At 37.9% G+C, this 27231-nt stretch overlaps 2 protein-coding genes across 17 annotated transcripts; one reads left to right on the plus strand and one right to left on the minus strand.

Annotated features, from left to right (window-relative positions):
• Positions 1–3341: 3341 nt before the first annotated feature.
• LOC100248114 (zinc finger protein CONSTANS-LIKE 2) lies at positions 3342–5848 on the plus strand. The gene is made up of 2 exons (XM_002282473.5): positions 3342–4484; positions 5277–5848. Exons 1-2 carry the CDS (start codon positions 3678–3680, stop codon positions 5643–5645), a joined length of 1176 nt encoding a protein of 391 aa, XP_002282509.1. The 5' UTR covers positions 3342–3677; the 3' UTR covers positions 5646–5848.
• A 52-nt stretch (positions 5849–5900) lies between these two features.
• Positions 5901–25912, minus strand: LOC109123950 (transposon Tf2-1 polyprotein). Of its 16 annotated transcripts, none has more exons than XR_002031833.2 (5): positions 25770–25912; positions 25488–25552; positions 8146–8298; positions 6861–7011; positions 5901–6299 (listed from the first exon to the last, which is right to left on the minus strand). XR_002031833.2 is itself a non-coding variant. In XM_059742488.1 (4 exons), exons 1-4 carry the CDS (start codon positions 25686–25688, stop codon positions 7919–7921), a joined length of 282 nt encoding a protein of 93 aa, XP_059598471.1. In that variant the 5' UTR covers positions 25689–25719; the 3' UTR covers positions 7753–7918. The 16 variants fall into 16 exon arrangements, 2 of the variants coding, with proteins under 2 accessions (XP_059598471.1, XP_059598470.1); XR_009467579.1 differs by lacking the exons at positions 5901–6299; positions 6861–7011 and adding exons at positions 7753–8037; positions 10568–10646; XR_002031835.2 differs by lacking the exons at positions 5901–6299; positions 6861–7011 and adding exons at positions 7753–8041; positions 10568–10646.
• Between the last annotated feature and the right edge of the window lie 1319 nt (positions 25913–27231).

The following is a 27231-nucleotide window of genomic DNA, read 5'->3' on the forward strand; positions in this document are numbered from 1 at the left end:
ATTTAGAATTAAGTAAAAAAACAAACACCACCCTAATCTTATAAATTATTGCATGCTTTATGTGCCTTCTATTTTTATTTTTATTTTATTTTATTTTGCTCCTATTATTGTTCTTTGTTATGATTTATCATTAAAAAAAAATGGTATTAGAATTGAGGTTGTTAGACTGACAATTAATGGCCAAGTTCGAAGTTGAGAAGTTTGATTAAAAAAATGATTTTAATTTATTGCACACTAAGATGCATAGTATGCTTGTTTAACAAAAGTTGTATTAAGCATTGAAAGGCAGGGAGGCTCTATTGAAAACAATGTTTGACATACGAAAGAATGAACTTATTGAAAATATGTATGATGCTATTTTGTTGTTCTTATATCTTCTAAAAAAAAAATACAACTATCGAGTGATAATTGAAGCTGAAAAGTCTATATGATGAAATTTCTTACAAATGACCTTTGTATTTGAAGAAGCAATTATTTACTCTTTATATGAAGGAAGGTGCACTCATAAAGATGATCTTAATGAGTTCAATAGAACTATTGTAGACATAAGGGATATTGATGTTAAAATAAATAATGAAGATTAAGCCACAATTTTGATGTGTTTTCTATCAAATCTTGAAGTACTACCCCCTTATTGCATGTCATGTGTCCTACTTTTGGTACCTAATTGTGATCTTTTGTTGTACTAAAATACTAAACTTAATTATGTGATAACCCTAACCAAGAAAAACCATAGAAATGATTATCACACAACTTGTAGTATTCTTGGTATTGTTCTCAAGGATAGACCTATAAGATTTGTCAATACTTCTCTACAATGATGACTCAAACTAAATACTAAAGTGAAAATATTGAATGGATCAACTTTAATGAATTAAGATTAACTTAATTAAAAACTAATTAACTAATGAAATGATTATTGATTTCTAACTCAATTGATTCAAGTTTGGGACATTTACAATCCAACTTAAAAAAAATAGAAATTGAAGCGAATAAGGGTCTCTCATTTGTAGTGATCTTAGGGTTCTTAGGATCCTTGATCAATCGAGATTAATTTGAGTTCTAACACTCAAAGTTTCATTTGAAACCTAATTTTGTCCTTCTAGTCTAGATTCCTAAATACTATTAAGTGAATGAAATTCGTTTTAGGTTTAAGTCTTAGATTTTTCTATCCTCACTCCTTTTACATATTTGCCTTAGGATGGATAAAGATAGGAAAAACCATGATAGTTAGTGGTCAAGAGGTGCTAAGAATCTCTAGTGTTCGATAGATAACTATCGTACCATCTCTTAAGTCAAACTAGAATGGAGAGCATGTTAATCCTATCAATTTACGCCTTAAATTATTCAACAAATCCATTGTTAAATCTTATTTACCCATTTTTCCTCCTAGCCTTTAACCCTAGGTCTTCATATTTCACATCATAGGATGACTTTTAATTTCTCGTGGAGGTGTTGTCACTCACATAATTTGTAAGAGAAGGAACATCAATATGAATAAAAAGAAACTAAAAATAATAATAAAATTGAATGTATAAAGAACAAACCTAAAAATCTTCAAAGCAATCTTTGACATAGTCTCTCCAATCTTCTAAATGAAGTTTATATATTTTAAAACTTAAAATCAGTTTACATAGTAATGTAAAACCTAATACACATGACATAACCTTATTAGCCAAAATCATCCAAAAAAAAACACAATTATTATCCCAAATAATCATAAAAATTACAAATTTTGAGTGAATTAGATTCATTTTGAACTAGGTTGGTGTTTGAGAAATCCAAAATTCGAATTGGAAGTGTTCTATGTGAAAATTGGAACCCTAATTCAACTAGTTGAGGGTTAGTTCAAAATTCCATTGTGTAATTCCAAAATTTGAAATTGAATTTTTGCCAAAGCTTTGCTAGTTCAAAATCCTTATGGATTTCAAATTCAAGTTTTATCTACCCCTCTTGCTCAACTTAGTTCAAAATTGGTGATAGAATTGGAACTCAAACTTTTGATTTTTGGTTTCTTTGCTTGATTGAGTTTTAATCTCTTTCCAAATTTGGAATCAAGCTTTTAAGTTGATGACTTCTTTTGCTTCCAAAGTGGTTGGATACTCTGTAGCTCTTTGGGCAATCTTCAATTACTCTTTCTTTTGCTTCATGCTCCTTATGCTTTTGCTTGGATTCTAATTCATGTTAAGTTGGATGATTTAAAATTTACATCATGTAGATGATCAGATTGTTTATATGCTATTGGACTACAATGAGTACCCTATTTCAAAATTAGTTCATGAAATCAAATTGGTGGAGAAGAAAATGGGTTTTGTTGTATGGGTAGGGATGCACCAGCCATTATGTCACGTGGGAACTCCATGAAGGAGGGGTTTGGGAACACTAGGTGTAGGACACATGCATCAGTGGCGATGAGGACAGGCCGAGAAACAGACAATCAAAGTGGAAAGCACTTGTGGCTGGCTGGTGGCTGGGGGCAGCAGACCGACTCGGCCACTGTTGGCACATCAGCATAAAAGCAGGTCTTTCCGTTGGACCCATTACCCCATTCGAGAGGATGAGCCTCACCTCGCTCTCCCCCACTCTCCCTCCTTCCCTCGTGTCACCAATATGTGGTGCTCCTCAATCCTAATCTGAACTCCTTCCCATGTGGCACCATCCCATTGGCTGCAAGAATTCCCTCCCGCGTTGTCCCAGTCAGCTTCATATGGCGTAGACATCGACTCTACCCGCTTCCACATCAGCTCTAGCTAATCCTTTTGTTCTACCGTAACTACGTCCGATGATGACATGTTGGCCTCTGGTGAGATTACCCATATTCAATCTTATCACACACAATCCCCTACCAATTCCAATTTCATGAAGGCCCTTAAACCAATTTCATCAATTTAGTGTGATTCATTACGAAAGTTGATAGCTACTGTTCATCAACTTCCGAGTCCCCATTCTAGGTATATGTCAATGTCTTTTCCTAATCAATTCGTTAACATAGATCACCTGCATCTATTTCCTCACCACCCAAATTTATTATTATTATTATTTTTCTTTTACACGCTGTCATATCTGATGATGATGTGGGTTGTGGGAGGAGGATAAAGGCCGAAAGCCCTTTTTGTTTTGGGCTTCCCATCAATCATCATCTCTTTAATCTTCCTTTTAATGAATCAAAACCAAAGGGCCCTTCTTTACTTTAAACTACACCCGTGGCAAAATCTTGGAACCTATTATAAATTTATACATCAAAAGTGCAAATATTAAGCAACTGGGGGTGGGTTGTCACATGGCTGACACGTGTCTCGCACCCCACCTGGGGGCAGAGTTTGCATTCACAAGTGTAGCCCGAAACATGGAGAGTATGGTGGTATTACGTACTTGAGAGAAAGTAAGGATAAGTAAAATGACATGCACATTAAATGATTCCAAAAGCAAAAGTGGGACCAAAGGGGAACCTCCGTGTCTCCGGGCGGACCACGGTTGGGCCCCACCAGAAACGCAGCTAGCCACAAGATAACTTAACAACTTTTCGGAGCCACTAAATAGGTGACGCGTGTCACTCAAAAGGATTCTCTACAACCCCCACTTGCCTCTTCCGTCTTCCTACAGTTACCTCTTCACCACCCTTCGTTCACTGTGCACCCGAAACACAAACCTACGCTCACTCTCACAGTCTCACACACATGTTGAAGGACGAAGGTTGTAACGCTGATGCCGCCGCCGGTGGAGGCGGTGGTTGGGCTCGTGTTTGCGACACGTGTAGGTCGGCGGCATGCACTATTTACTGCAGAGCGGACTCCGCCTACCTGTGCGCTGGCTGCGACGCCCGCATACACGCCGCCAACAGGGTGGCGTCGCAGCACGAGCGGGTCTGGGTGTGCGAGTCGTGCGAGCGCGCTCCGGCGGCGTTCGTCTGCAAGGCGGACGCGGCGTCGCTCTGCGCCACCTGCGACGCTGACATCCACTCCGCTAATCCTCTGGCCCGCCGACACCACCGCGTGCCGGTTCTCCCCATCGCCGGCTGCCTCTACGGGCCTCCCGCCACCGACCCCGGAGGCACCGTGGTGAGGTCTGCCGCGGAGGCCGACAACGGCTTCCTGGGCCAAGAGGCTGAGGAGACCATAGATGAGGAAGACGAAGACGAGGCAGCTTCGTGGCTGTTGCTGAACCCAGTGAAGAATAACAACGGAAGCAGCAACAACCAGAACAATGGATTGTTGTTCGGTGGGGAGGTGGATGAGTATCTGGACCTAGTGGAGTACAATTCATGCCCTGAGAATCAGTTCAGTGATCAGTATAATCAGCAGCAGCCGCCGCCGCATTACAGCGTTCCGCACAAGAATTATGGGGGAGACCGTGTCGTGCCAGTTCAGTGCGGGGAAGCAAAGGGGCAGCTACACCAGCAGCATCAGCAGCAGGGTTTTCATCTGGGGATGGAGTATGAGTCCTCGAAAGCTGCCTACAGCTACAACCCTTCAATTAGCCACAGCGTTAGCTTCTTCATCACTGTCAATTGTTTAATTTCTTTAATTCTTCATGATCACTATGCCTACGCCTTCCAAACACACACTGGACTTTCAGAATCATCTGTTTCCTCATTCATACTTGTTTATGGGGGGTGTCTTCAGTTCATTCAAATCCATCCCAAATTCATCCGTTCCCATGTACTGTTTATAAGACGTACACTCTTTTGTGGTTATCTTGGTGAATCCCAGTAAAGGATTTAGATTTTTTTAGTCTAGTATCTAATATTTAACACAAAAGATAAAGAGTAAAGCTTCTGAAAGTTGAGAGCTGAGGGAGATATTTTTTCTGCAATACTTTATTAGCTCTCTTTGACTCTTTTCTTTACCTTTTCTCTGGTAAAAGGGTGGAATCCAATGACATGTTTTTCAATTCTCCTTTTGCTCCAGGCCCATAACTCAAAAGGTTCTTTCAGAACCTTTGCTATATTTTGCAGTTACAATTGTGCTACAAAATTCTGTTTGCTTCCGTCCAAAAAGTTTACATCAGAAAGATCAACATATTCTTCTTTCTGTCTTTTTCTTGATATTTGTAGTGATCCATCGCATGGTATTAACAAAGTTGTGCCACCAAAATTAGGAAAAAGAAAAAGGCCCTCACCATTTGATTCCCAGAAGAATTAAAGAAATTCTGAATCATCCCATTTCTGAACGTAAATTATGGTTAGCAATTCTTGAGGTTCATGCCATTTCAAGTAATTCTCTGCTTTAATATTGCTAGAACTGAACACTGATTGTTCTATGTTATGATGTATTCAGGTCTCTGTGTCATCAATGGATGTTGGCGTCGTGCCAGAAGCAACAACTATGAGTGATATCTCAATCTCAATCTCGCATCCGAGACCTCCCAAGGGAACAATCGACCTTTTCTCAGGCCCTCCAATTCAGATGCCAACCCAGCTGACTCCAATGGATAGGGAGGCAAGGGTCCTGAGGTACAGAGAGAAAAAGAAGACAAGGAAGTTTGAGAAGACAATCAGGTATGCATCAAGGAAAGCATATGCAGAGACAAGACCCCGGATCAAGGGCAGGTTTGCCAAGAGGACAGATGTAGAAGTTGAAGTGGATCAGATGTTCTCTACGACATTAATGGCGGAAAGCGGATATGGCATTGTCCCGTCATTCTAAATCCAGTATCAAGGAGAGAAAGAATTGTATGAGTTTGTTACTAAAGACTCAACCACTAATACTGTATCTTTCTCGATGTAATGGGTTTGAATTAATGAGAAATGTGCCTAGTAATTTTGTAAGTTTTCATTGTCAACTCTGTTTCTTTTTGTAAATATGCATGTACAAAAATTCAATTTTGAAACTCAGCTTCTCATTACTCATTCCCATTTGAGTTTTTTTGTTTTGTTTTGGTTATTCTCTTGACTCTGAAGATTGGGTTGGAAGGGAAGCAACAGCAAATTAAATAGGTCAACCATAAGAAATCATGTCTACTACATTCCACCCCTCCAAAAAAAGGATAAAAAAAAGAAGAAAGAAACCCCATTCCATAAGAAATGAATGGATGCTCTACTTCCTTTCTGGAATAAAGGATTCAGAAAATGTAGGAAAGTGTAGAAAGTTCAGCCACATGGAAAGGAAAAATAAAGGAAGCAATGGTACACAGCTTGCATAGCTCTAAAGTCCGGTAATACCTTCTTGTCTGTTGTGAATGTTATTCGAGCTTGGCGAAGCTTTCAGGCTTTTGATTGGGGTCCATGCTACCCTGTAGGTCTTGCTCTTTTCACATGAAATATCCAGTTATTATTCCCATCCACTGAACCATGCCCATCCCTGCAATAAAAGGGCTTGTATCAGGTATTTTTCAATAATTTTAACACAGATGCAGTTCTTATACTGATGTATCTTTGGCTCTATCTGGTACTTTATCAGGGAAAACTGATCTAAGAAATGATTCTAGAAAGCTAATAACTCCTTTAGTTGACAAGCACAAGACAAACTGCTGATAGAAAATTCTATCATCCTCCAAAATGAACAAAAGCGAATTTGTTTCCCTTTTCGTTTGTATTTTGGAGACAGCTTTAAGAGGCCATTCATTCATAATGTATTGATCTTATATCATGCAAATACTTCAATAGCATAGCATAGCATCCAGAATCGACAACGATGAGGGCGGCCTCCAACAGAATCAATACACTATTTCCATGATTGTGCTTTTCAATGCAGAAAATCATGATGTGATAATAAGTTGATCACAGCTTTTGCTTTCTAGCAACCTAATGGGAGAAAGAACTTCAAGAGAAGTGAAAAGAAAAAACCGAAGTAATAGACAGTAAAGGGCTAAAGGGAAAGGATCACATGGAGGTTATACGTTATGGCCCTAAGGATTAGTACCTGTGCTGCCTTCCATAATATCACTGGACCTGGCTGAGGTGCTGCGCTTTTTCACTTTAACGTTTGAGGGTGTCAATGATCCTTGGGATCTTGATGTATCCATTTATGAAAGGCCATTTGGCAGGCATGAGTGCTTTTTCTCCACTCAGCACTGAGATCAAGATTCTTATCCTTCCAGTATAGTGAATGGCAAATGTTGAAGTGTATACATAGAATTTACTTTTATTGGAAACAGGTTTGCACAATTGAAAGAATTAGAAGCTCTTCCACAATAAGAGAGGCTTCTAATACCACCTTCAGGTGAAGGTATCTCATCCCATGCTCACTTCCATCAACATGTATACTATAGAAAGAGTGCTTAGCCCTTAAAAAGAATGAAAATTGATAAACAATAAATTAGATTTTGATAAGTTACTGGTTTACAATTAGTAACTTTTTCAGTTGAAGTTGTGGTTACAGTTTTGGGTTTTAGGTTTGTGTGGAAAGTGTATCTAACTTGGCAAAGGTACAGGCTCTCACCAATCTTTAAGAAAGGGGGCTGCACTTTTGCACACTTTTTCACCTTTCTAAGAGATATTCACATCGGATCAAAGTTGAGCCAGATGGCAAGGAACACGAGAGATTCTCAGGAAAACCGATATTTGACATGCCTACAACTGTAACATCCTCCTGTCCACTATGCATATTGTTCAAGCTCAACCAAGACTTTTAATTTGTGTCCATTTCTGCACTACCGATATGCTAGACACTGTCATTTTAGCCACTCAGCATTCACTGAGCATTGGCTTCAGATTCTCATCATCATGGATAATTCACCACCAAAAATAGATGACAAATGCTCCTTTCCATGGATCTGGAGAGTTAAATAGATATCTTCCCAGTAAGAGCTAACTTCTGTTAATTTCCAAATCTTATTACTTAAAAAAAATTCTGAGTTTAGAGGAGTTGAATGTTCTGGAAAGTGAAGGATTTGGACACAAAAAGTTCCACCATACTAGTGAACTTAACGTGGGTGGACATTAAAATTATTTTTATTACAAGCTGATATTTATAGCCTCTCATCCCAGACAAAAAGCCAAGAAGAAGTGCTTCAAAGCTACACCTTGCTTCCCTGCATGTCCAATGAGAAAAACTGAAAGAATCTTTGTCCAGCTTGACCATAAAAACTCCTTTGTCTCTAGCTTATGTAAGGAAAGATAAACAAATAAGCAACCACATACTAGTCAAGCCTAAAAGAGTACAGGTTTGAATAAGGATTAAAAACATTATATATAGAAAGCCATACCAGACAAGGAAGAATGCCCACAACTTCCCTCTTCAGAACTGCAGCTTTTTTGGGATTTTCTAATCCACTTCCAATTGTAAGTGTTTTGGCATGTACACCTTTGAATAGGAATCAAGTGAAGATCATTGCAGGTCCCTTTTGTACACCTGTGCACTACAATATAATCACCCATAAATTTCTACAAGTGCAGAAGACACTTTATTTCAAATAGTTCCACAAGAGAGTGATACTTCTGATAAGAAAACAAAGGATTGACGATGCTTTAGAAAGCTTTTCCACAAAGTACAGACCAAAGGTGATGTGACCCAAAGTGACAAGCTTTGGGGACCCATCAGATGGGGATCTTAATCCAGGGTAGGGAATCGAATGAGTATATGCTTCTACTTGCAGCATTCCAAAGACAGTTGTTTCAATCGAAGTATGAGTGTATAAATATTTTCCAACTAATTTTATCATTATCCTTTTCTTTACATTTCTCTAGTTTTTAGCTCATTCAATTTGTACCAAATTTCATGCTCTCAGTGTCATTAATATTCTCCTGAGTGTGGGCATTAACAAACCATCTCAATTTATATTGCCACTCTGCAAACTATTAGGGTAGCAAACAAGATTTTTCTGATGATCCCATTTCTATCTTGACCTTCTTATTTTACCATCCATCTCAAGCTCATCATTGTAATTGCATTGATGAACATGTTGTCTGTTGCCCTCCAATGTGAGATACTACTATATAAAAAGATGGCTGTGGTGATCAAACTGTTCTTGTGCAGATGAGCAATGTTTAAGTTCTACACATTTGAGAGATGTATGAATAACAACCACAACTAAGCCATCTTTCCTAATGCATACTTTGAAATTTTAACTGGGCAATTTTGTAATGGTATTTAATATTTATGACATAGAACATTTATACGTCATGATCTGTTATTCTCCATCTGGTCCACTCAAAATCAACCAAAGCCTTCAAAGCAAATATTTGGCTTTGAGTAATGAATCCCTTTGTGCCATTTGTGACTGTTTATACACTCTTCAATCATGGGTCTGATGCCTTATAACAAATTCATAAATTTTCAATCATAACCCTTCTATTTTGGGTTTTGGTTGGAAAGAATAACCAAAAATACAAACTTCAACAATATAAATGGCAAATATACTCTCAGTATCTCACTAACGATCTTTAAGAAAAGAGAATCACACCTTTCACTTTTAAGGAGGCAAAGTTTGCAGCAACAAAGATAGGCCACAAAAGAAAAGTGAGGAGACTCATAGAGGTTACTATTAAAAGGTTCTAATGCCTGACTCCCTCATGTTTTCCATGAATATGGTCTATGCCAGTTTAAGCATACCTGCTTTTTGTTCACTCAATGAGACAAAGGTTCTTCCCACAGTATCAGTTGTGCCAACAGAGATAGCAAGGAAAAAGAGCTATAACAACAAATACCTAATCTTTCCTGAAGCATAGTTTAAGAATTATACTAGGAGATTTTATAAATGAGGATTTCATCTCTGCCATCTCGTAAAAGCACATAAGTTGTTAGTCTATAACTATTTTGTCTGCATATTCCCATTGGCAATGCAAGTGTACTCTCACTAGGTGTCTTTAGGAAAAGGTGAACTGCACTTTTCACTTTTATGGAGGTAAAGATATGCCAGAACAAAGTTCAGTCATAGAAAAGAGAGATAAGGCTCGTGGAAGTTATTTTCAGATAGCTATAAAGCTTGATATCTTCTTGTATATTCTGAGTATTGTCTGGGCCTTGTCAACTTAACTTTTTGTCAAGGTCCTCACTGATAGGTCCTCAAGTATCTATTCCTGGCCGGCCATTGGTCAAGAAACAGAGCTTTTCTCATTAACTTAGACACAAGATATTATGCCAAGAAAGATAGCAAGGATGTCAACTACTACATTAACCATATATCTCTTGCAGGGCCCAGTTTGAGACTTGGTGATTTCTTAATCATATATAAATCTCCTACTTGCAAAAGCATATAAAATTTGTCTATGTTATAAAAATTTTCTTTTCATTTTATGAGTACCAATTGAGTTCCACAAATTATTGATTATCACTCTTGTATTTCTGGGTTTAGGTGGAATGAGAACCAAAACTCACAAATTCAAAATCAAAGTGAAGAGTGCATCATTTTTGGTGAGCTTTAAGAAAAGTGGATTGCAATCTTCACTTTGGTGGAGTAATGGTGTTTGAGCCCAAAGTTCAGCCACAGAAAAGAGAGATGAAGACATCCACGAAAGTTAATGGGATGGCTCTGAACTCCGATACTCTTATCTGCTCTGAATCTCACCCAAGCCTGGTCAAGCTTAATTAAGTTGTGGTCCTAACTGATCCTTTGGCCCTCAAATTATCCATTTCTGCCCTGCCATTGGTCAAGTATCAGTACTTTTCTTCACAAAAGAGATTCTTACACCATTGTCGATAAGTCCACTGAGTACACAGTAGAAATCTTCTTTACATTACTTTCTCGTCTTACTTGCAAATCACCATCTCCTAAATTTAAAATAGAACATAAATTCATGTTAATTAAAATTTACAGACTTACATTTCCATATCCATTCAATTCCCAGTTAGAATTACACTTTTGGAGTAAAGTTTGAAATGAAATAAGAAGCAAAGTCCATAGAGGTCAAATCAAATGAAGTGTTGATTTTAGCTAGTGATAATTTAAAAAGGACAACTTCCCTTTATCACCTGTGTAAAGGATATGCAACTGGAAGAATGAAGTTCAGCCTGAGGAAAAGGAAAGATGCAGAGCTTTGCAGTTTTCATGGAGGCAATCATTTGGTGTATGTGAGACTGTGATACACTGTTTTCTGCTGGGAAAATTATTCAAGCTCAACCAAGCTTTTGATTTTTTGGTCAAGTCCCTTGCTAAACAATGGCGTAAATTGTATCCAATTGAGGTGTCCCTGTCTGCACTGCCAGTGGGCTAGACTTCATTCTTTGTCCACTCAGCAGGCATTGAGCATAAGATTCTTGCTCTTATTCTTGATATAACACCAAAGGTAGGCAAGTAAACAATACTCATCTCAGCAAAAGGATCAATTTTAATCCTAAGTAATGCTCATTTGTCTATTGCAGATCCCACATTATTGTTTTAGTTCAGTCATGAGTGTCCTGGAGCTGCATAACTTGTAGCCCAAATAGATCATTAAGCTCCCTCAGATAATACATGGGTTAGCTAGATAACATGAGCACATCACGGTTTCAACACTGAATTTTTCCATATAGTTTATGCATACCTAACCACTCCAGCACACTATTTCCCCAAACATGGTCTGGTCTGCCTCCTGTCAATGCCAAGGGCACTTCCAACAATGGGAGTAACAGTTGCATTCTTGTGTTGTATAATGTAAACTAAATAAGGCTTGAGAAGAACATTAGTAAGGGTCTTATATAATGACTTCTATCCATAAAAATAATTAGCTCTAGCTTTGAATTCCATCCATAGAATTTTTCTTGTATGGGAACAAAATACTAATGAGGCAGTAGCAGCAAATATTCAATCAAGCCTAACTGGAAGCAAGGACCCAATAACTTTCCAGGTCCTAGGACATCATAATGAAGAAGGCCACCACAATCTACATCTACATAGGTAGCACTTCACCTGGATTTCTCAATGACTTCCAAACTTGTTATCTCGGGAGCTATTTTTCTTTAAATGGATTTGTATGGATATGGTATGTCATAAACAACTCACATTGGGCTTTACCAAATTCTCTCCATAATTACCTTGCCAGTCATCTTGGAAAATGACACTTAAATCACCTAGACTTGCATATAAAGATAAAAAAAAATCCTAGGAGAGGGCTAGTACAACTTTAAGCATTTTCATTCATTCCTAGTCCTCAATAAGACCGATGAAGGTCTTGGTTGGAACAACTCTTTTGCATTTGGATTTAAATAGAAGCTAAGGTCACTATTTCCAAGGTACAATCATGGTACTATGAAAGTTGTGTTAAATATGAAACAAATTTGAACTTCCCCCAAAAGCTAAAAAGGGGCTTTCATGAGAAACAACATTATCCTTATATGTTAAGGTCATTTTAAAGTGAAAAGCACTTTTATTAAAATCACCCACACACGAATGGAAGATTTCATTGTGCTTAAAGCAAGGTTTTTAGCTTCTATAAAGCCAATCCAAACAGGACATTCAATAGCCAATGTTACATTGGTTTAGTACAGTATATCTAGAGCACTTGTTTATCTAGTTTTTTTTTTTTTTGATTGGCAAACACAGAATAAACATATATTAGAAAGGAGCCCCTTAAATCAGGCCCAAAAGCATACAGGGAGTATACAAGAGGCGCCCAAGGGCACAAAAAGAAGCAGAAATACAATACCAACCCTCACCTAGCACCTAGCCAATCAAAAAACTGGGTAAAGAGAGAGGACCATCATTTACAACCGATTTAGTCCACACCCAAATATTACAAACAAAAGAGTTTTTCAACCTATTCATCGAAATCTTCTTATTATTAAAAGCAATCCTATTTCTTTCCTTCCAAACCACCCAAAAGATACACAAAGGGGCTACCTTCCACACCTTTCTGCGCTTCTTGTATAATCCTTCACATCTCAAATGTTACGATATGGGCATATTGCTTTAGAAAAGGATCTTGAATGGTAATTAGATATGATAATAAAAGAAAAAATGTATTCATCAAGAATCCCACACCCACACCATTTTTATTTTTTATTTTTGATAAGTAAACACATAGAAAAAAGATATAAAATCCCACACCCACACCATTGTCATATCTAAGGATGAAAATTTCCCCATCCCCACTTTTTGCTGAAGTTTCGGATATCGTAGCCCTTGACACAAGAGTTTTTCTAGATTTTTTTGGATATATGGGGTTTTTTTCCAATAAATTCCCAATAATTCTGATTTTTTGGGTCAAACTTGGTCAAAGCTTATATGGTCAATACAACCCAAACTCGGTCAAACTCTAGAATTTTTATGTTGGAATGGGATTCGAACCTCAAACTGTATGCCATGGTAATGGCTCCACCATTCATTGGTCATTTTGTGAAAAAACTTAGTGTTCTTATCTCCATTCCTTCCAAATTTCTTTAGATACATGGAGTTTCTTCCATTAAAGCCTACTTTTTGTACTCTTCCAAAGCCATCTTTCTAGCCTCTAAATCCTCAATTAAACAAGGAGAGACCCTCTCCTTAGAATCCCAAAAATGGATCTGAGAAAGAGCTTTTGCCTTCTTGACCATAACATTTACAAAGACTTCTTTGTTCTACTCAATCTGCCTTTGTCTATCAAAAAAAATTGGGTTGTGTCACCCTTAGTGTTATTAATCCTAAATACTATATATATAGTTTTTATCTCATACTTTCATTAAAAATAAATAAATTTACTTTTTAATAAATTCATACCAAATACCAAGCACCAAATATTAAAATAAAACCTTAATAAATTAATCAATTTGAATGGTATTGTATTCAATTCTATTTAACTAATTCTTAAAAATATAAAAATCATTATCATATTTTTTTTTGTAATGAGTCTTTCTTTATATCTTTTTGTACATTAATTAAATTTATGAAAATTTTAAATTTATAAATATATTTTAAAAAATTATACATATGTTATTATTTATTTTGTATCATTGAATCATCCAAATTAGATAAATCTATATAAATTGTATTTTCAAATTATGTATATTATTGTTGAATGTCACAAATTATATCATACATCTATTAATTTCTTCAATAAAAGAACTTAGGTAGGTTTATTATTATTTCTTCTATCACTTTTTGGAGTTTTTCCCTCATCAATATTTTTTGCCAAAATTTCCATCGATAGTTCTCAATATATTCATAAAATCCAACAATCAATATTTTTGTAAGAACCAATATTTTCATCCTTAGTCATTTCATGTCAATAGAGGTATGCTAGGTATCCTCCTAATTTGATCATTTTTTTTTCCCTTCTTCCATTAGCTATCCTATGGAAATATTTTGAATTACAATCCCTCTCCTTAGCCCATTTAACTTTATATTTTTTTATCCAAACACATCTCTTCCTCCAATTCTGCTTTATTAGCCCTTTGAACAACCAACTAGATTGATAAAAACCCCTTCTTCCCCCTCACAAGAATCAGCCCTAGCATTGTTTGCCAAGATGGCTTCCTTTGTTTGATCTCTATAAAAATAACCTTGTTCCAGATTTTCAACTTTGCATTAATATCTTGCAACTTTTGCATAAACCTATGTCCTTCCCACTGTACTACCTAATGTCTTGCAACTGCAGTCTTCTATTTTTTTTTTTTTTTTGCCTTCAACAACTTGTATTACAAGGCAATTCTTAATCTATGAACTATGATAAATATATTAACACACAATTGGAATTGTTTCCAAGCAAAAATCAGGATTAAATGAAGCAAATATCTTGAAGCATCTAGAAGTTCTCTCAGCATAAGGATTAAAAGTGAGCTTCACTATATGATCATGCAACGTGTTTACTTTATTATGTGACAAGAAGAATCTAAATTAGCTTTTGTTATCAATCTAACATAAAATTATCTCTAAACTGCATCATGTTTGTCATATTATAAGAAGAGTCTAAATCAACAAATGCCATCAATCTAACATAAAATTTTATTAAACTCTATTATGTTGCCATATAGCACCAAAGCTTTTTTTAAGGTGCACACACTAGGAAAGAAAATTTAAAAGCAGAAGGAACTATGAAGAAAATTAGTCTTTCCACAACTATCATCAATGTTTTAAAAGGCTATTGAGTCTTACACCTTGAGGCTTACCTCAAGGCGAGGCTTGATGAATTAGCCTTAAGGCTATCACAGTTCTAGATTTGGATGTAACATTAGGGAACAACCTTTTCATTTCAAATTTGGCACTACAGATAAAATTTCATACAATAGATAAACTCGTTTTTTTTTTCTTTGTCCTTGATGGGACTTGAACATGGAACTTTCCACACCCCCACCCAAACCTTTTGCCACTCGACCTATGCCTCAAGGAATTTCTAGTTAGCAATATACAATCCAAAAATATGTCAATCACTATCAAGTACTAATCTTTTTGAAGGTTATTACAAAGATTGTCTCAGATATGGTAAGGGGCATCCATATAATTTTTTTTTTAACCAAAATCCATATAAAAATTTTCACCCCTTATAAAGCTTTTGTTCAAACTCTTTAAACACTTTCAAGTCTTGTTTATATCCTTTGATGGTTCTCCATTTGGAAAAAAAGTTCGTAATTCTATTTGGTAGAACTTTGAAGAGCTGCAATATTTGGCAAAAGGAGAAGTTGTACACTTTCTCATTCATGACATTTATGGAAAGATTAGAGATTCACTGTTGAAAATTTGGAAGTATCATCCATATTGAGAATATTTTAGAATATTTTATTCTCTAGAATATTTTAGAATATTTTATTCCTTGAATTATTTCCTACTTATATTTTATTCTTTGAATTATTTCTTGTAAATAAGCTATTCCCTTAAATAGTTTTAGACCATTGTATCCATAAATATGATTGTATGTACATGGTAGCAATATGAATTAGAAATTCATTCTCAATTCATCTTTGTGTTCACGGTATTAGAGTCGCCCTAAACCTTAGGACGAAACCACTCACAAAAAAAAAAAATAATAATTCAGCATTTATTTGGTCTTTTATTAGAATTTTCTCTATTTCCTCAATCTGGTTCATATTCCAGATTTTTTGTTCTTTCTCAAGTACCAGATTTTTTTTCTCTTCCTTAAACAATTTCTCTACAATGTTTGGAGTATTTTCTAATGAAACCTCAGGGGATTCCTTCAACATTCAGACTTCTGAGAATGGTCAGATTTGAAAATTTTATTCTTTAGAATATTTCAGAATATTTTATTCTTTGAATTATTTCCTATTTATATTTATTCTTTGAATTATTTCTTGTGAATAAGTTATTCCCTTAAACGGATTTAGATTGTATGTATACGGTAGCAATATGAATTAGAAGTTCATTCTTAATTCATCTTTGTGTTCAGCATTCAAATTAGTATATAAAGGAGAGAGCTATTTACATCAATACTACAACTGGTGCCTAAACTTTAGGAGGATGATTGTAGTTGACAACAACAACAACAACAACAACAAACAACTATGGAAATGTGATGAATACACCCACTGGATGATTGATGATGAAGTTAACCAAGTATTGATGGTGTCAAATGGTGATCTAACATTTAGCACTGCTATGGGTACCCTATTGGTAAAAGGTAAGAGGCTGTTTGAAAGGCATATGTCTAAAAACAAAGAAGTAGGGAAGCATTATGAAGAAGATTGAGGCCGGTTTCAACCATGTTTTGATCTCTTCTTTATGCAGAGCCATTATGTTGAGGGGTATAAGGAGGTTTCTGATAGGTATCTAATGGATAATTATTATTGAATTTCAAGAATTTCAAGAAACAAGAGTCCCAACTGATCCTCAAATAGCTATTCAAGAGGCTATCACTCTCCTACCAGATCCACAATATTCAGCCCCCTGTAATTCCCTCTCTTTTCCTATTTAAACCATCCCAACCCGTATCCAACTGTGACCTGGCCTATACTAAGGCTGTTACAACTAATTGCCAGGTGGCAGTACATTCCTCTTCCCTTTACTAGTATACACATAACATATAGGAGGCCTATCATTACCCCCCTCAATGAGAGACACCTTGTCCTCAAGGTGGAAGTCAGGAAAGTGCTCTTTAATTGTGTCAGCTGATTCCCATGAAGCTTCAAACTGAGGAAGTCCTTTCCACTGAATAAGTACTTCAATACCAGGCTGATTGTTATTGGGAGACTGGCGAATATCTAAGACCTGATCATGCTCCACAAGCCATTCCAAGTCCTCAGCAAGAATAGGGGAAAGTGGCTGACATAAATCAGCTGAACCAAGAGCCCGCTTGAGCTGTGAAACATGAAACACTGGATGAATAGTTGTCGAAGAAGGGAGCTCTAACCTGTACGCCACTGGACCAATTTGCTGCACCACTTTGTAAGGGCCAAAATATCGTGGGGAGAGCTTCTCATTGGGTCGATTGGCAAGGGAACGAAGACGATAAGGACGAAGCTTTATATAGACAAAATCCCTAACTTCAAATTGGACTGCACGATGATGAGTATCTGCCGATGACCTCATTTTGGATTGGGCACAGCAGAGATGGTCCTTCAGTTCATTTAAAATTAGATCACACTCTTACAATAACTGATCCATTGCTAGAACAGAGGTGGAATCTGATCCAAAACGTAGCAACGGTGGTGGGTCTCGCCCGTAAACTGCTCGAAACGGTGTCGTATTAGTGGAGGAGTGGAATGTGGTATCATACCAGTATTCTGCCCATGGAAGCCATGTAGACCAACGCCTAAGCTTGTTATATGAAAAACATTGAAGGTATGTCTCCACACAACGGTTGACCACTTCCGTTTGTCCATCTGTTTGAGGATGATATGCGGTACTATGGCAGAGAGAAGTACCCTGCAACCGAAATAGCTCCATCCAAAATCGGCTAAGAAATACTTTGTCACGATCACTAATAATGGAACGGGGAATTCCATGTAATTTGACAACATCCCGAACAAAGACAGCAGCCACCATTTGAGTTGTGAAAGGATGCTTGAGCAGTGAGAAGCGAGCATATTTGCTCAATTGATCCACAACAACTAAAATGGAGTTATAACCCTTAGACTTAGGAAGCCCCTCAATAAAGCCCATCGTCACATCATCCCATATTTTTTCTAGAATAGGCAGTGGTTGTAGTAACCCAGCAAGTGACAAAGTTAGGGCCTTATTTTGTTGGCATACTAGACACTTTTCCACAAACTCTTTGATGTCATTTTTCATGCCAACCCAAAAGAAATCTCGTGTGAGTCGTTTGTAAGTCCGCAAGAACCCGGAATGCCCTCCAACCACGCTAGCATGGCCCTCTTGAAGAAGTATTGGAACAAGGGGTGAGGCCTTGGGAAGGACTAGGCGCCCCTTGTAGAGGAGAATACCATGGTCCAAGGAATACCTAGGATAAGCATTCGGATCAACCGGCAGCCTCTGTTGAATCTTAGCTAGGTGTGGGTCAGCTTCAACTTGTGAACTGATCAACGAAGTGTCTATGCGACTGGGAACCATGAGGGCAGCTAACTCCATAGAAATGGGGATGCGAGATAAGGCGTTAGCTGCTTTATTCTCCAATCCAGGCCGAAACCGAATTTCAAAATCATACCTAAACAGCTTTGCAACCCACTTTTGGTACGACTCATTCACTATTCTTTGCTCTAGTGGAAACTTCAAGCTACTTTGATCTGTTCGCACAATAAAGTGGCGACCAAGCAGGTAATGACGCCACTTTTGAACTGCTAAGACAATAGCCATTAACTCTCTTTCATATATAGACTTTTGTCGCTCCCTTGCTGAGAGGACTTGACTAAAATAAGCTACTAGTCTATGACTTTGCATCAAAACGGCACCCAAACCATACCCCGAGGCATCCGTCTTTACAATGAAGAGTTGACTGAAGTTGGGCAAAGCCAAAACAGGAATTGTTGTCATAGCTGTTTTCAATTTTTGGAAGGCTGCCTCAGCCTCTAGGTTCCAATTAAAAGCATCTTTTTTGAGTTGCTAAGTGAGAGGCTAAGAAATAGCTCCATATCCCTCTACAAATCGATGGTAGTATCCAGTCAATCCGAGAAATCCTCGTAATTCTTTAAGGGATTTGGGTGTGGGCCACTCTACCATGGCTGAAATCTTGTTGGGATCAGCAGCAACCCCCTTGGTGGAAACCAAATGGCCCAAGTATTCCAATTGTGGTTTAACAAAGAGACATTTCTTTCCATTGACGTGCAGTTGGTGGTTCGCCAGAATGGACAACACACTTTGCAAATGGTCACAATGCTCCTTCAAGTCTTTGCTGTAGACCAATATGTCATAAAAAAATACGAGCACAAATTTCCGAAGGTGTGGCCGAAATATACGGTTCATTAACGATTGGAAAGTCGTTAGTGCATTGGTTAGCCCAAAAGGCATCACCAAGAACTCGTAGTGATCTTCATGGGTGCGAAATGGCGTTTTGTGGATATCTTGTTGCCGGACTCGAATTTGGTGATAGCCCGATTTAAGATCTAGTTTGGAAAAAATGGTCGCACCATGAAGTTCGTCGAGTAACTCATCAATCACCGGAATGGGGAACTGATTCGGAACTGTAACTTTGTTGAGAGCACGGTAATCTATACAAAACCTCCATCCTCCATTTTTTTTTTTTCACCAACAACACTAGATTAGAAAATGGGCTTAAGCTAGGCCGAACAATTTCTGCCTCAAGCATCTCTTGCACCAATCTCTCTATTTCATTCTTTAGAATATGTGGATACCGGTAGGGTCAAACATTAACCGAAGATGCTCTCAGAATTAATTGAATAGCATGGTCAATATCACGACTTGGTGGTAACCCTGTTATTGGCCCAAAAATTTGCTGATGTTGAGCTAATACTTCTTTGACTGTTTTCGGGACCTCTTGTACTCCTTCACTCAAATCCGAAGTGGTGGAAGTCTGATAGAGTTCCACCCATACCCCTTGGCTATGGTGCTATAGTGCTCTAGCCATTGCCTTAAGAGATACCTCGGTCCGACTAAGGCTCGGGTCTCTCTTTAACACTATCACTGCCTTCCCCATTTTGATCTTCATTGTTAGCATCTTCCAGTTTACTTTCACGTCTCCTAAAGTCCCCAACCAAGGCATTCCCAGAATCACATCAGTGTTGCCTAATTCAAGTGGAAGAAAGTCTTCCACCACGGTGAGCCCTTGCATCGAAATACAAACTCCTCTACAAATGCCCTTTCCTTTCATGGATATCCCGATTCCCATCATTACCCCGTAACTGGTTATTGTAGTTAATGGAAGTGCTAATTGTTGAACCAATTCAAGGGATAAAAAATTGTGGGTAGCCCCACTGTCTACAAGGATGATTACCTCTTTTGACCTAATCGTCCCTTTGATCTTCATAGTTCCCGGCGTAGTTAAACCGACCACGGAATTTAGAGATAATTCCACAACGTCTTTCAGCTCGATGAGTGCAGGTTCTTCGGTTGCTCTGCCGTCAAACTGATTATCCTCTTCCTCCTCATCTTCGTGCACCAATAAAACCCGTAATTCTTTCTTACAGCGATGACCAGGTGAGAACTTTTCATCACACTTAAAACATAGCCCTTTTCTCTACGGGCTTGAAGCTTCGATTCCGTCAGTCTCTTTATTGGAATCTCACGTCGCTGGCTCATCGTCTTCTCGCTAACAGCCACTGCCCTAGTTTGAAAATTTTCCCCAATCTTCCAATCACCTTGATTTGCAGATGACAACATTTTGGTGCTATTTGGGTCATGTTCACTGGCTGCCCTCATGGCTAAATTCCTATCTTCGACCCGTTGGGCCATTTCCATCAAGTGGCCCAACCCATATGGTTGCAGAAAACGTAGCTCAGCCTGGATATCAGGAAGCAACCCATTCATAAACGTGCTTTCCATTACCTCCTCCGAAATCCCTTTCAATGGAGTCGTCAGAATCTCGAATTCCCATCGGTATGCTGCCACTATCCCCTGATGTCGCACTACCAAAAACTGCTCACAAAGGCTTCCTTCTTGAATCGAACGAAAGCAAAGCAACGATCGCCTCTTCAAATTTTCCCAACTCCCAAACGCCTCCCTCGAATCAATCCACTAGTACCAAGAGAGTGCGTCCCCATCTAAACTCATCGCGGCGGCGACTAATTTCTCTTCTTCCGTGAGTCCGTACGTCGCGAAGTATCGATCGGCCCGGAAGATCCAACCGTTAGGGTTCTCTCCCGTAAATACAAGCATCTCCACCTGTCAGCTACTGCACCATTCTCCATTTCCGCCTTGCCTCGTCTCATCCGATGCCATCCCCTCCCCCCCCACTGGGTTTCCCAACTCCAAGGATCTATCTTGCACGGTCTTCTCATTGAGCAGCAGTTGTCGTGTCCCGCCCTGATGACAATGCCACCACTGCCTTCTGTGTCTCTTCAGCGACTGCAGAACTCGCATTACATTATAGGCAAGGTCCATCACTGTCTTTTCCATTCCTGGTAAGCGCTACATCTCCTCTCTAATTTCTCCAACTTCCTTCTCTAGAAAATCCACCCACCTTCATTCTTTTTTCTGAGCCATCTAGATCGATGCTCTAATACCAAATTGATAGGTATCTAATGGAGAATTATTATTGAATTTCAAGAATTTCAAGAAACAAGAGTCCCAACTGATCCTCAGATAGCTATTTGAGAGGCTATCACTCTCCTACCAGATCCACAATATTCAGCCCCCTGTAATTCCCTCTCTTTTCCTATTTAAACCATCCCAGCCCGTATCCAACTGTGACCTCCCGTATCCAACTGTGACCTAGCCTATACTAAGGCTGTTACAACTAACTGCCAGGTGGCAGTACATTCCTCTTCCCTTTTCTAGTATACACATAACGTACAGGAGGCCTATCAGTTTCTTTAAGTGTTGAATGCCAAAAGTTGCAAAAACTTATTTTAAAGTTGCAGACTCACCACCACCACCACCAGAATACACAGTAACAGCTGGAGTTTTAAAATATTTCTCTACTACAGATTTACAGTGAGTAAACCCGGAGAAAACACCAGATTTGTGACATAAAGGGTATGGTCAGGTGTTTTTGGTAAAGTGATCAACAAAGATAACATAACAAATAAAACTATAAAACAAGGGCAACACCTCAAACATTGGTATATATCAAATCAAGTGGACCACAACAAGTCAAAGAAGAAATTCCAGAAGGTAAGCGATGAATTTTATTACAAACGCAAGACACACCAATGAGAAACTGTTGATACTCCATTATGACAAAGGTAACAAATTAGACTAAACAAGAAAAATCATAATTTTACAAGAGGGATGACCAAGAGGATTGTGCCAAAGTTGAGAGGAGGCTTTGATCCCAACTACAGCAGAAGGGGGAGACATGGAACATGGTGTAGATTTCATGGTGCTAATAGCACACATCATGCTTATTGTGAAACCAAGGTTTGGTTAATCTTGATTTTGATGATAACAAAACAAGGTTTAGAACTAATGACTACACTTTAAGTGTGATTAGGCAAGATGACTTCTAAAGTGGCAATCCAAAGACAAATCAAGCCAAGGAAAAATCATGAAGAAGAAGACCACCTCAAAGAGAAGAGTTTTTCAAGACCAAAGCTTCTTAAGTCTCTTTGTAAGGTTGTTGGTGCACTAGGATTTCCATGCATTATTTTCCTTACTTATGCACCTAAATCATCCAAGAGTTATTTTGTTTTAAATATCTTTAAAATTGGATGATTTCATGTTTTCAACTAAAACCTTGTGTTAAATGTTGTTTCAAAGGTTATAAGTTGGAAAAGTTGGTTGTTGAGCAAAAAACGGCTCAATTGGCTAAATCGGGTGAACCGGATGAACAGTAACCGGTTGACCCCCAGCTCAACCGGTTGAACCGGATGAACAGTAACCGGTTGACCGTTCGAAAAATGCAAAAATTTTCTCTTTCTTCCAGAACGGTTGTTCAACCGGTCAAGGTCGAACCTCGTCCGGTCGAGGTCCGGTCAAGGTCCGGTCGAGACCCGGTCGAGGCCCAACGGTCTCCTGCCAAGCATTAAATGCTAACGGCTAGTCAACCGGTCGACCCCCAGCTCGACCGGTCGAACCCCAGCTCGACCGGTCGAACCCCAAACGGCTAGTTTGGCTTTTTTCTTCTATAAAAAGGCTCCAATCTTCATTGTTTAGAGAGTTTAACCTTCCCAAATCATTCTTGAATATATTTGAGCCTTAGAAGAGTGTTTTTGAGTGCACCATTGTTTCATAACTTGCATATCTTTAGTGCACTATTCAATCCTAGTTTTTCTTGTATCATTTGAGCTTAAAGCTAATACTAGGATTTTGTGAGATCAATCATTTGTAAACCTTGAGAGGAAGTTTCAAGAGTGGGATATCTCTTGAGAATTGTAAAGGGTGCTTGGAAGCAAAAAGTCCAAGAGGGTGAATTGGAACCATAATCCAATTGTAAAGAGATTGGAAGCTTAGTTGAAGCTTCAAGATAGTGGAACCCTCACTCGGTTAGGAGGTTGAGGAGAGTGGACGTAGGCAAGGAAGTGCCGAACCACTATAAACTCTCGTGTTTGCACTCTCTCTTCCCTAACTCTTTTAATTTATATGCAATTGTCTTTATTTTGCTTATCATATACTTGCATATAAATTGTCTCTTATTTTTACTTAGTTTAAATTTGAAAAAGAAACCATCACCCTATTCACCCCCCCTCTAGGGTGATTATCATAGGTTGGATTAGCCTCAAATTCCTAACACTTATGATCATCAGGGCCCTGATATGCTTGATGCAAATATAGATGAGAACGTTAAGAGAAAACATGATGAGATGCGGTTAAGTCCATGAGTCAATTGCTATTGTGAGTGTAGGTTATAGTACTAGTATGATGAGCCATTGGTGCAGGACAGTTTTGGGGAAAATTTTAATAGCATTGTCACGCACCATGTCCCCGTTTGCCACAAATCAACAGATGACAATGTTTTGGCTACATTGCCTTGCTTGCATTTGAAAACATTCTGTGGATCTGGTGGTAGCATGTTGAGAGTTGAAAAACCACATTGCAATTGATTGTGGTTTGGCTTTTTGTTGCCTTTAGGATAATTAGGTACAGGTTTGGTATTGGAACATTGAGAACTAGTTTCAGTAGTGGCATTAGCCATGATAGGAGACAGTTTTGGATGCTTAAGGAATTCTTCTTGTTCCCTGAGTTTGTCATGAAGATCTTCAAAGCAGGAGCACTGCCTTGAAGCCAAATGGCAGCAATAGCTCCTTTGTATTGGGGACCAAGACCACAAAGACAGTAAATAAGAATATCATCATCACTTAGAGGTGCTCCAATGATGGCAAGTTTATCAGTAATAGCCTTGAGAGAGTGAAGAAACTCTGAGATAGTTTTACAGCCACAAGTTGTATCCATCAAGTGATCTTTGAAGGAAATAATTCTGGAGTGAGACCTTTAGCATAAAGCTTTTCCAGACACAAAATGCTTCTCTACTAATTTCAGACACACCCATGCTTCTGGACTAGTTTTGACAGATAACACAAGATCAATAACAGTCTTAGATGGTGAAGCCAAAATGCCATGAAGAATTAACTGATCTTGGTGCTGCCAAAACATGTAGGAGTGGTTTTGGCCTTGAGGTTCCCCTGGAATCTATAGTTGAATTTGAGCAGGGAAAAAAGCTGTCAAGATAACCAAGGAGATCATGATTAAAGAATAGACTATAGAACCGAGCATGCCAATATGGATAATTAGAGGGGATTAGTTTCAGAGGTAATTGGGCGGCAGAGCTTATGGAGATAAGGTTAACTGGGTATGAGTAGGAAGGTGAAATGGGGGTAATAACAATGAGTGTTTGGGTGCTTTCTACACTCTCTTATTCCATGGCTAAAAAGAAATACTCAGAATAGCTTATACCATGAAGACCTGCAATGTTTAGCAATGGGGAAAAGTTACAAACATTATTCTCATTCATGGCATTCAAATAAGCACTGAGAGATGAGAGCTATTTACAAAAATATTACAACTGATGCCTAAACTTTAAGAGGAAGATCACTGTTGACAATTACAACCAACAACTATGGAAACTCCATGATTATGGCCGCTAGGTGATTGGTGATTAAGTTGACTGACCACTGAGGTGGAGGTGGAAATCGTTAAACTTCATCAACTTAGCATTGATGAGTATACATCCATCATATTCCCCACCCGAGCTCCATGCTTTTTCTTCTCTTTTTTGGTTACAAGGAAATGAGCAGGGGATCTTCTCCTTCACCCCACCCATCCCTCAACAATGAGCCAAGCCTCCATGGCTTACCTTAGCAACAGATCTTATTTTGTAATTCTAAAGTACCAATATGCAACCTAAGGGTTTCATATCCTAAGGAAGCTATGTGAATTCCCCACTCCTCAACTAACCTAAACTCTTGCCTTGACTTGTCGCCATTGCTCAAATTCATTGGAGCCCATGGGCGTAGTCCTTCAAATTTTCAGTATCCTTTCACTGTCACAAATCCACCATTTTACAGGCAATTAAGATCCTAAAATCCAAAATAAAAAGCAACTCCATATTCATCCACATAATCATATCAATTAGCACACCAACACCATAACACTAAAACTTTATTACAGAATAGTGGAAAGAGAATACGAATATTATGGAGACCGCACACAAAGATAAAGAGCAATCAAAGGGACCCAAGAGTGGTAGTGAGGCCTACCATGGCTTATGTGCCCAAATTCCACATAACTCCGGTTTCTGCTCATTGTCATCATCAAGGAAAACCTGCCCAACATAACAATAAAAGGAAGAAAACCCATTTCAATAATGTAACAGTTTATAATGCAAAATCAAACCAAGGCCACACTAGGATGAAAAAAATTGATTGTTTTTATATTTAGAGAACACACATCTTTCTCATTCTAGGGATAAAAAAAAAAAATCAAAAATCAACAATCAACAATCAGAGTAGACGTAAAGTTTGAAAATATATAAAACCCACATTTTATTCACAACACGAAATCTGGGTTTCACTCCGTTGCATCAAATCTGTGCACAGAGTGGAAGAGGCTGGTCTTCTTTCTTGTGATGATGCAGGTGATTCGTGGCGCTCATTGATTGGTGCATATAGCTTGATTTACGGAGCTGAGCGCTACTGGATTGGCGCTCAGTTATATAGCCCATGGGCTTAGCAAAACAGTGGGTTTGGGCCGGGCTGTACCGAAAATATATTTTTATTTTTTATTTTTTAAACATTGTTTTGTTCTTAATTTTATTATTATTTTTTTTTGAGCATTTGCTTCTATTTTCTCACCTTTAAATGTATTTTAATAAAGTTGAAAATAAATTTCTTTTGTAGAATTTTTTTTTTGGAAAGGGTTTCAAAATAAAATTTTATTTGAATGTTGAATTAAAATACCTTCTTTTCATAATTTTTGTTTCAAAAATCCATCCACTAAAAGATATAATCATATCAAACATGATATAAGCCCCTTGTATCCTCAACAATTAATATGTAATATTTCTATTGGTTTTAATTTTTAAATCAACCCCTATAAAAAAAAGCATAAATAAAAATTATTTGTTGGATATGTACATGAAAAAAAAATGCCCTTAATTTTACATAAATCACATTTAATGAAAATAAGATCCTCATTATAATAATTTGATGGGTTCGATACGTTATCAGATGAATGTATACCAAAAAAATCTAATCAATAGGATTGAACACATTGTTTTGTAACAAATTTGGTGGTCTCATTTTTTTATATCTTAATTTTATTATTTGTAACTTCACGCCACAATCTAAATTTCTTTGGGTTTTTTTTCTCTCTCCTAATTTAGCATATTATTTAGTCAATAATGACATTTTTCTTAAGATATGCTGGTATTTGAGGATTGAAATGAATAGAAATAAAAGTGAGAGCATATCACATTTTATTTGGTTCACTATTCTAATGTTGAGATGATCTAATACTTCCTAATAGTTTTATGGGGTGAAGTTAATCGTGGCAATTATAAAAATGGCCCTAGGGTTTAAAGAGAGCCCATGGTTTAGGCAATTAGGCCCTCTCCATTCATCTCTTTTCATAATTCCACTAGATTAGATTCTACAAATTGCAAACAAAATAATAGCTCCTACAAAATGTTGGTAGATATCATACAAGCCTATGTCACTTTCTTCTTCCCCCATGATCTAGAATTTGATTTTATAGTTGAAAGATCAAAGAAGAATGTTGATTGGTGGGAGGAGGCCTAGTCACAAATTCTATTTGGCCTCTCTTTCTAATCCAAGGACCCCTCCACCCACCATCCATCCGCTAATTTACAACCCCAAACACCCCACCACAACCATCCTCCTTTCAATTCATCCTGATCTCCAACTCACCTTTCCATCTCACTACCCATCCTCATTTAGCTCACATAAAACTACAAATTTAGCCAACAACTCCATTTTCCTTTTT

Source organism: Vitis vinifera, chromosome 14 (genome assembly GCF_030704535.1).
Source record: "Vitis vinifera cultivar Pinot Noir 40024 chromosome 14, ASM3070453v1".
Classification (NCBI taxonomy): Eukaryota; Viridiplantae; Streptophyta; class Magnoliopsida; order Vitales; family Vitaceae; genus Vitis; species Vitis vinifera.

What these genes read in the sequence shown, in the direction of transcription:
- LOC100248114 (XM_002282473.5), top strand. Translation starts at nt 3,678, where the DNA reads ATGTTGAAGGACGAAGGTTGTAACGCTGATGCCGCCGCCGGTGGAGGC. An exon ending in ACCCTTCAATTAGCCACAGC is followed by an intron (nt 4,485 to 5,276) that starts GTTAGCTTCTTC and finishes TGATGTATTCAG; the next exon opens with GTCTCTGTGTCATCAATGGA.
- LOC109123950 (XM_059742487.1), bottom strand. Translation starts at nt 18,711, where the DNA reads ATGACAACAATTCCTGTTTTGGCTTTGCCCAACTTCAGTCAACTCTTC.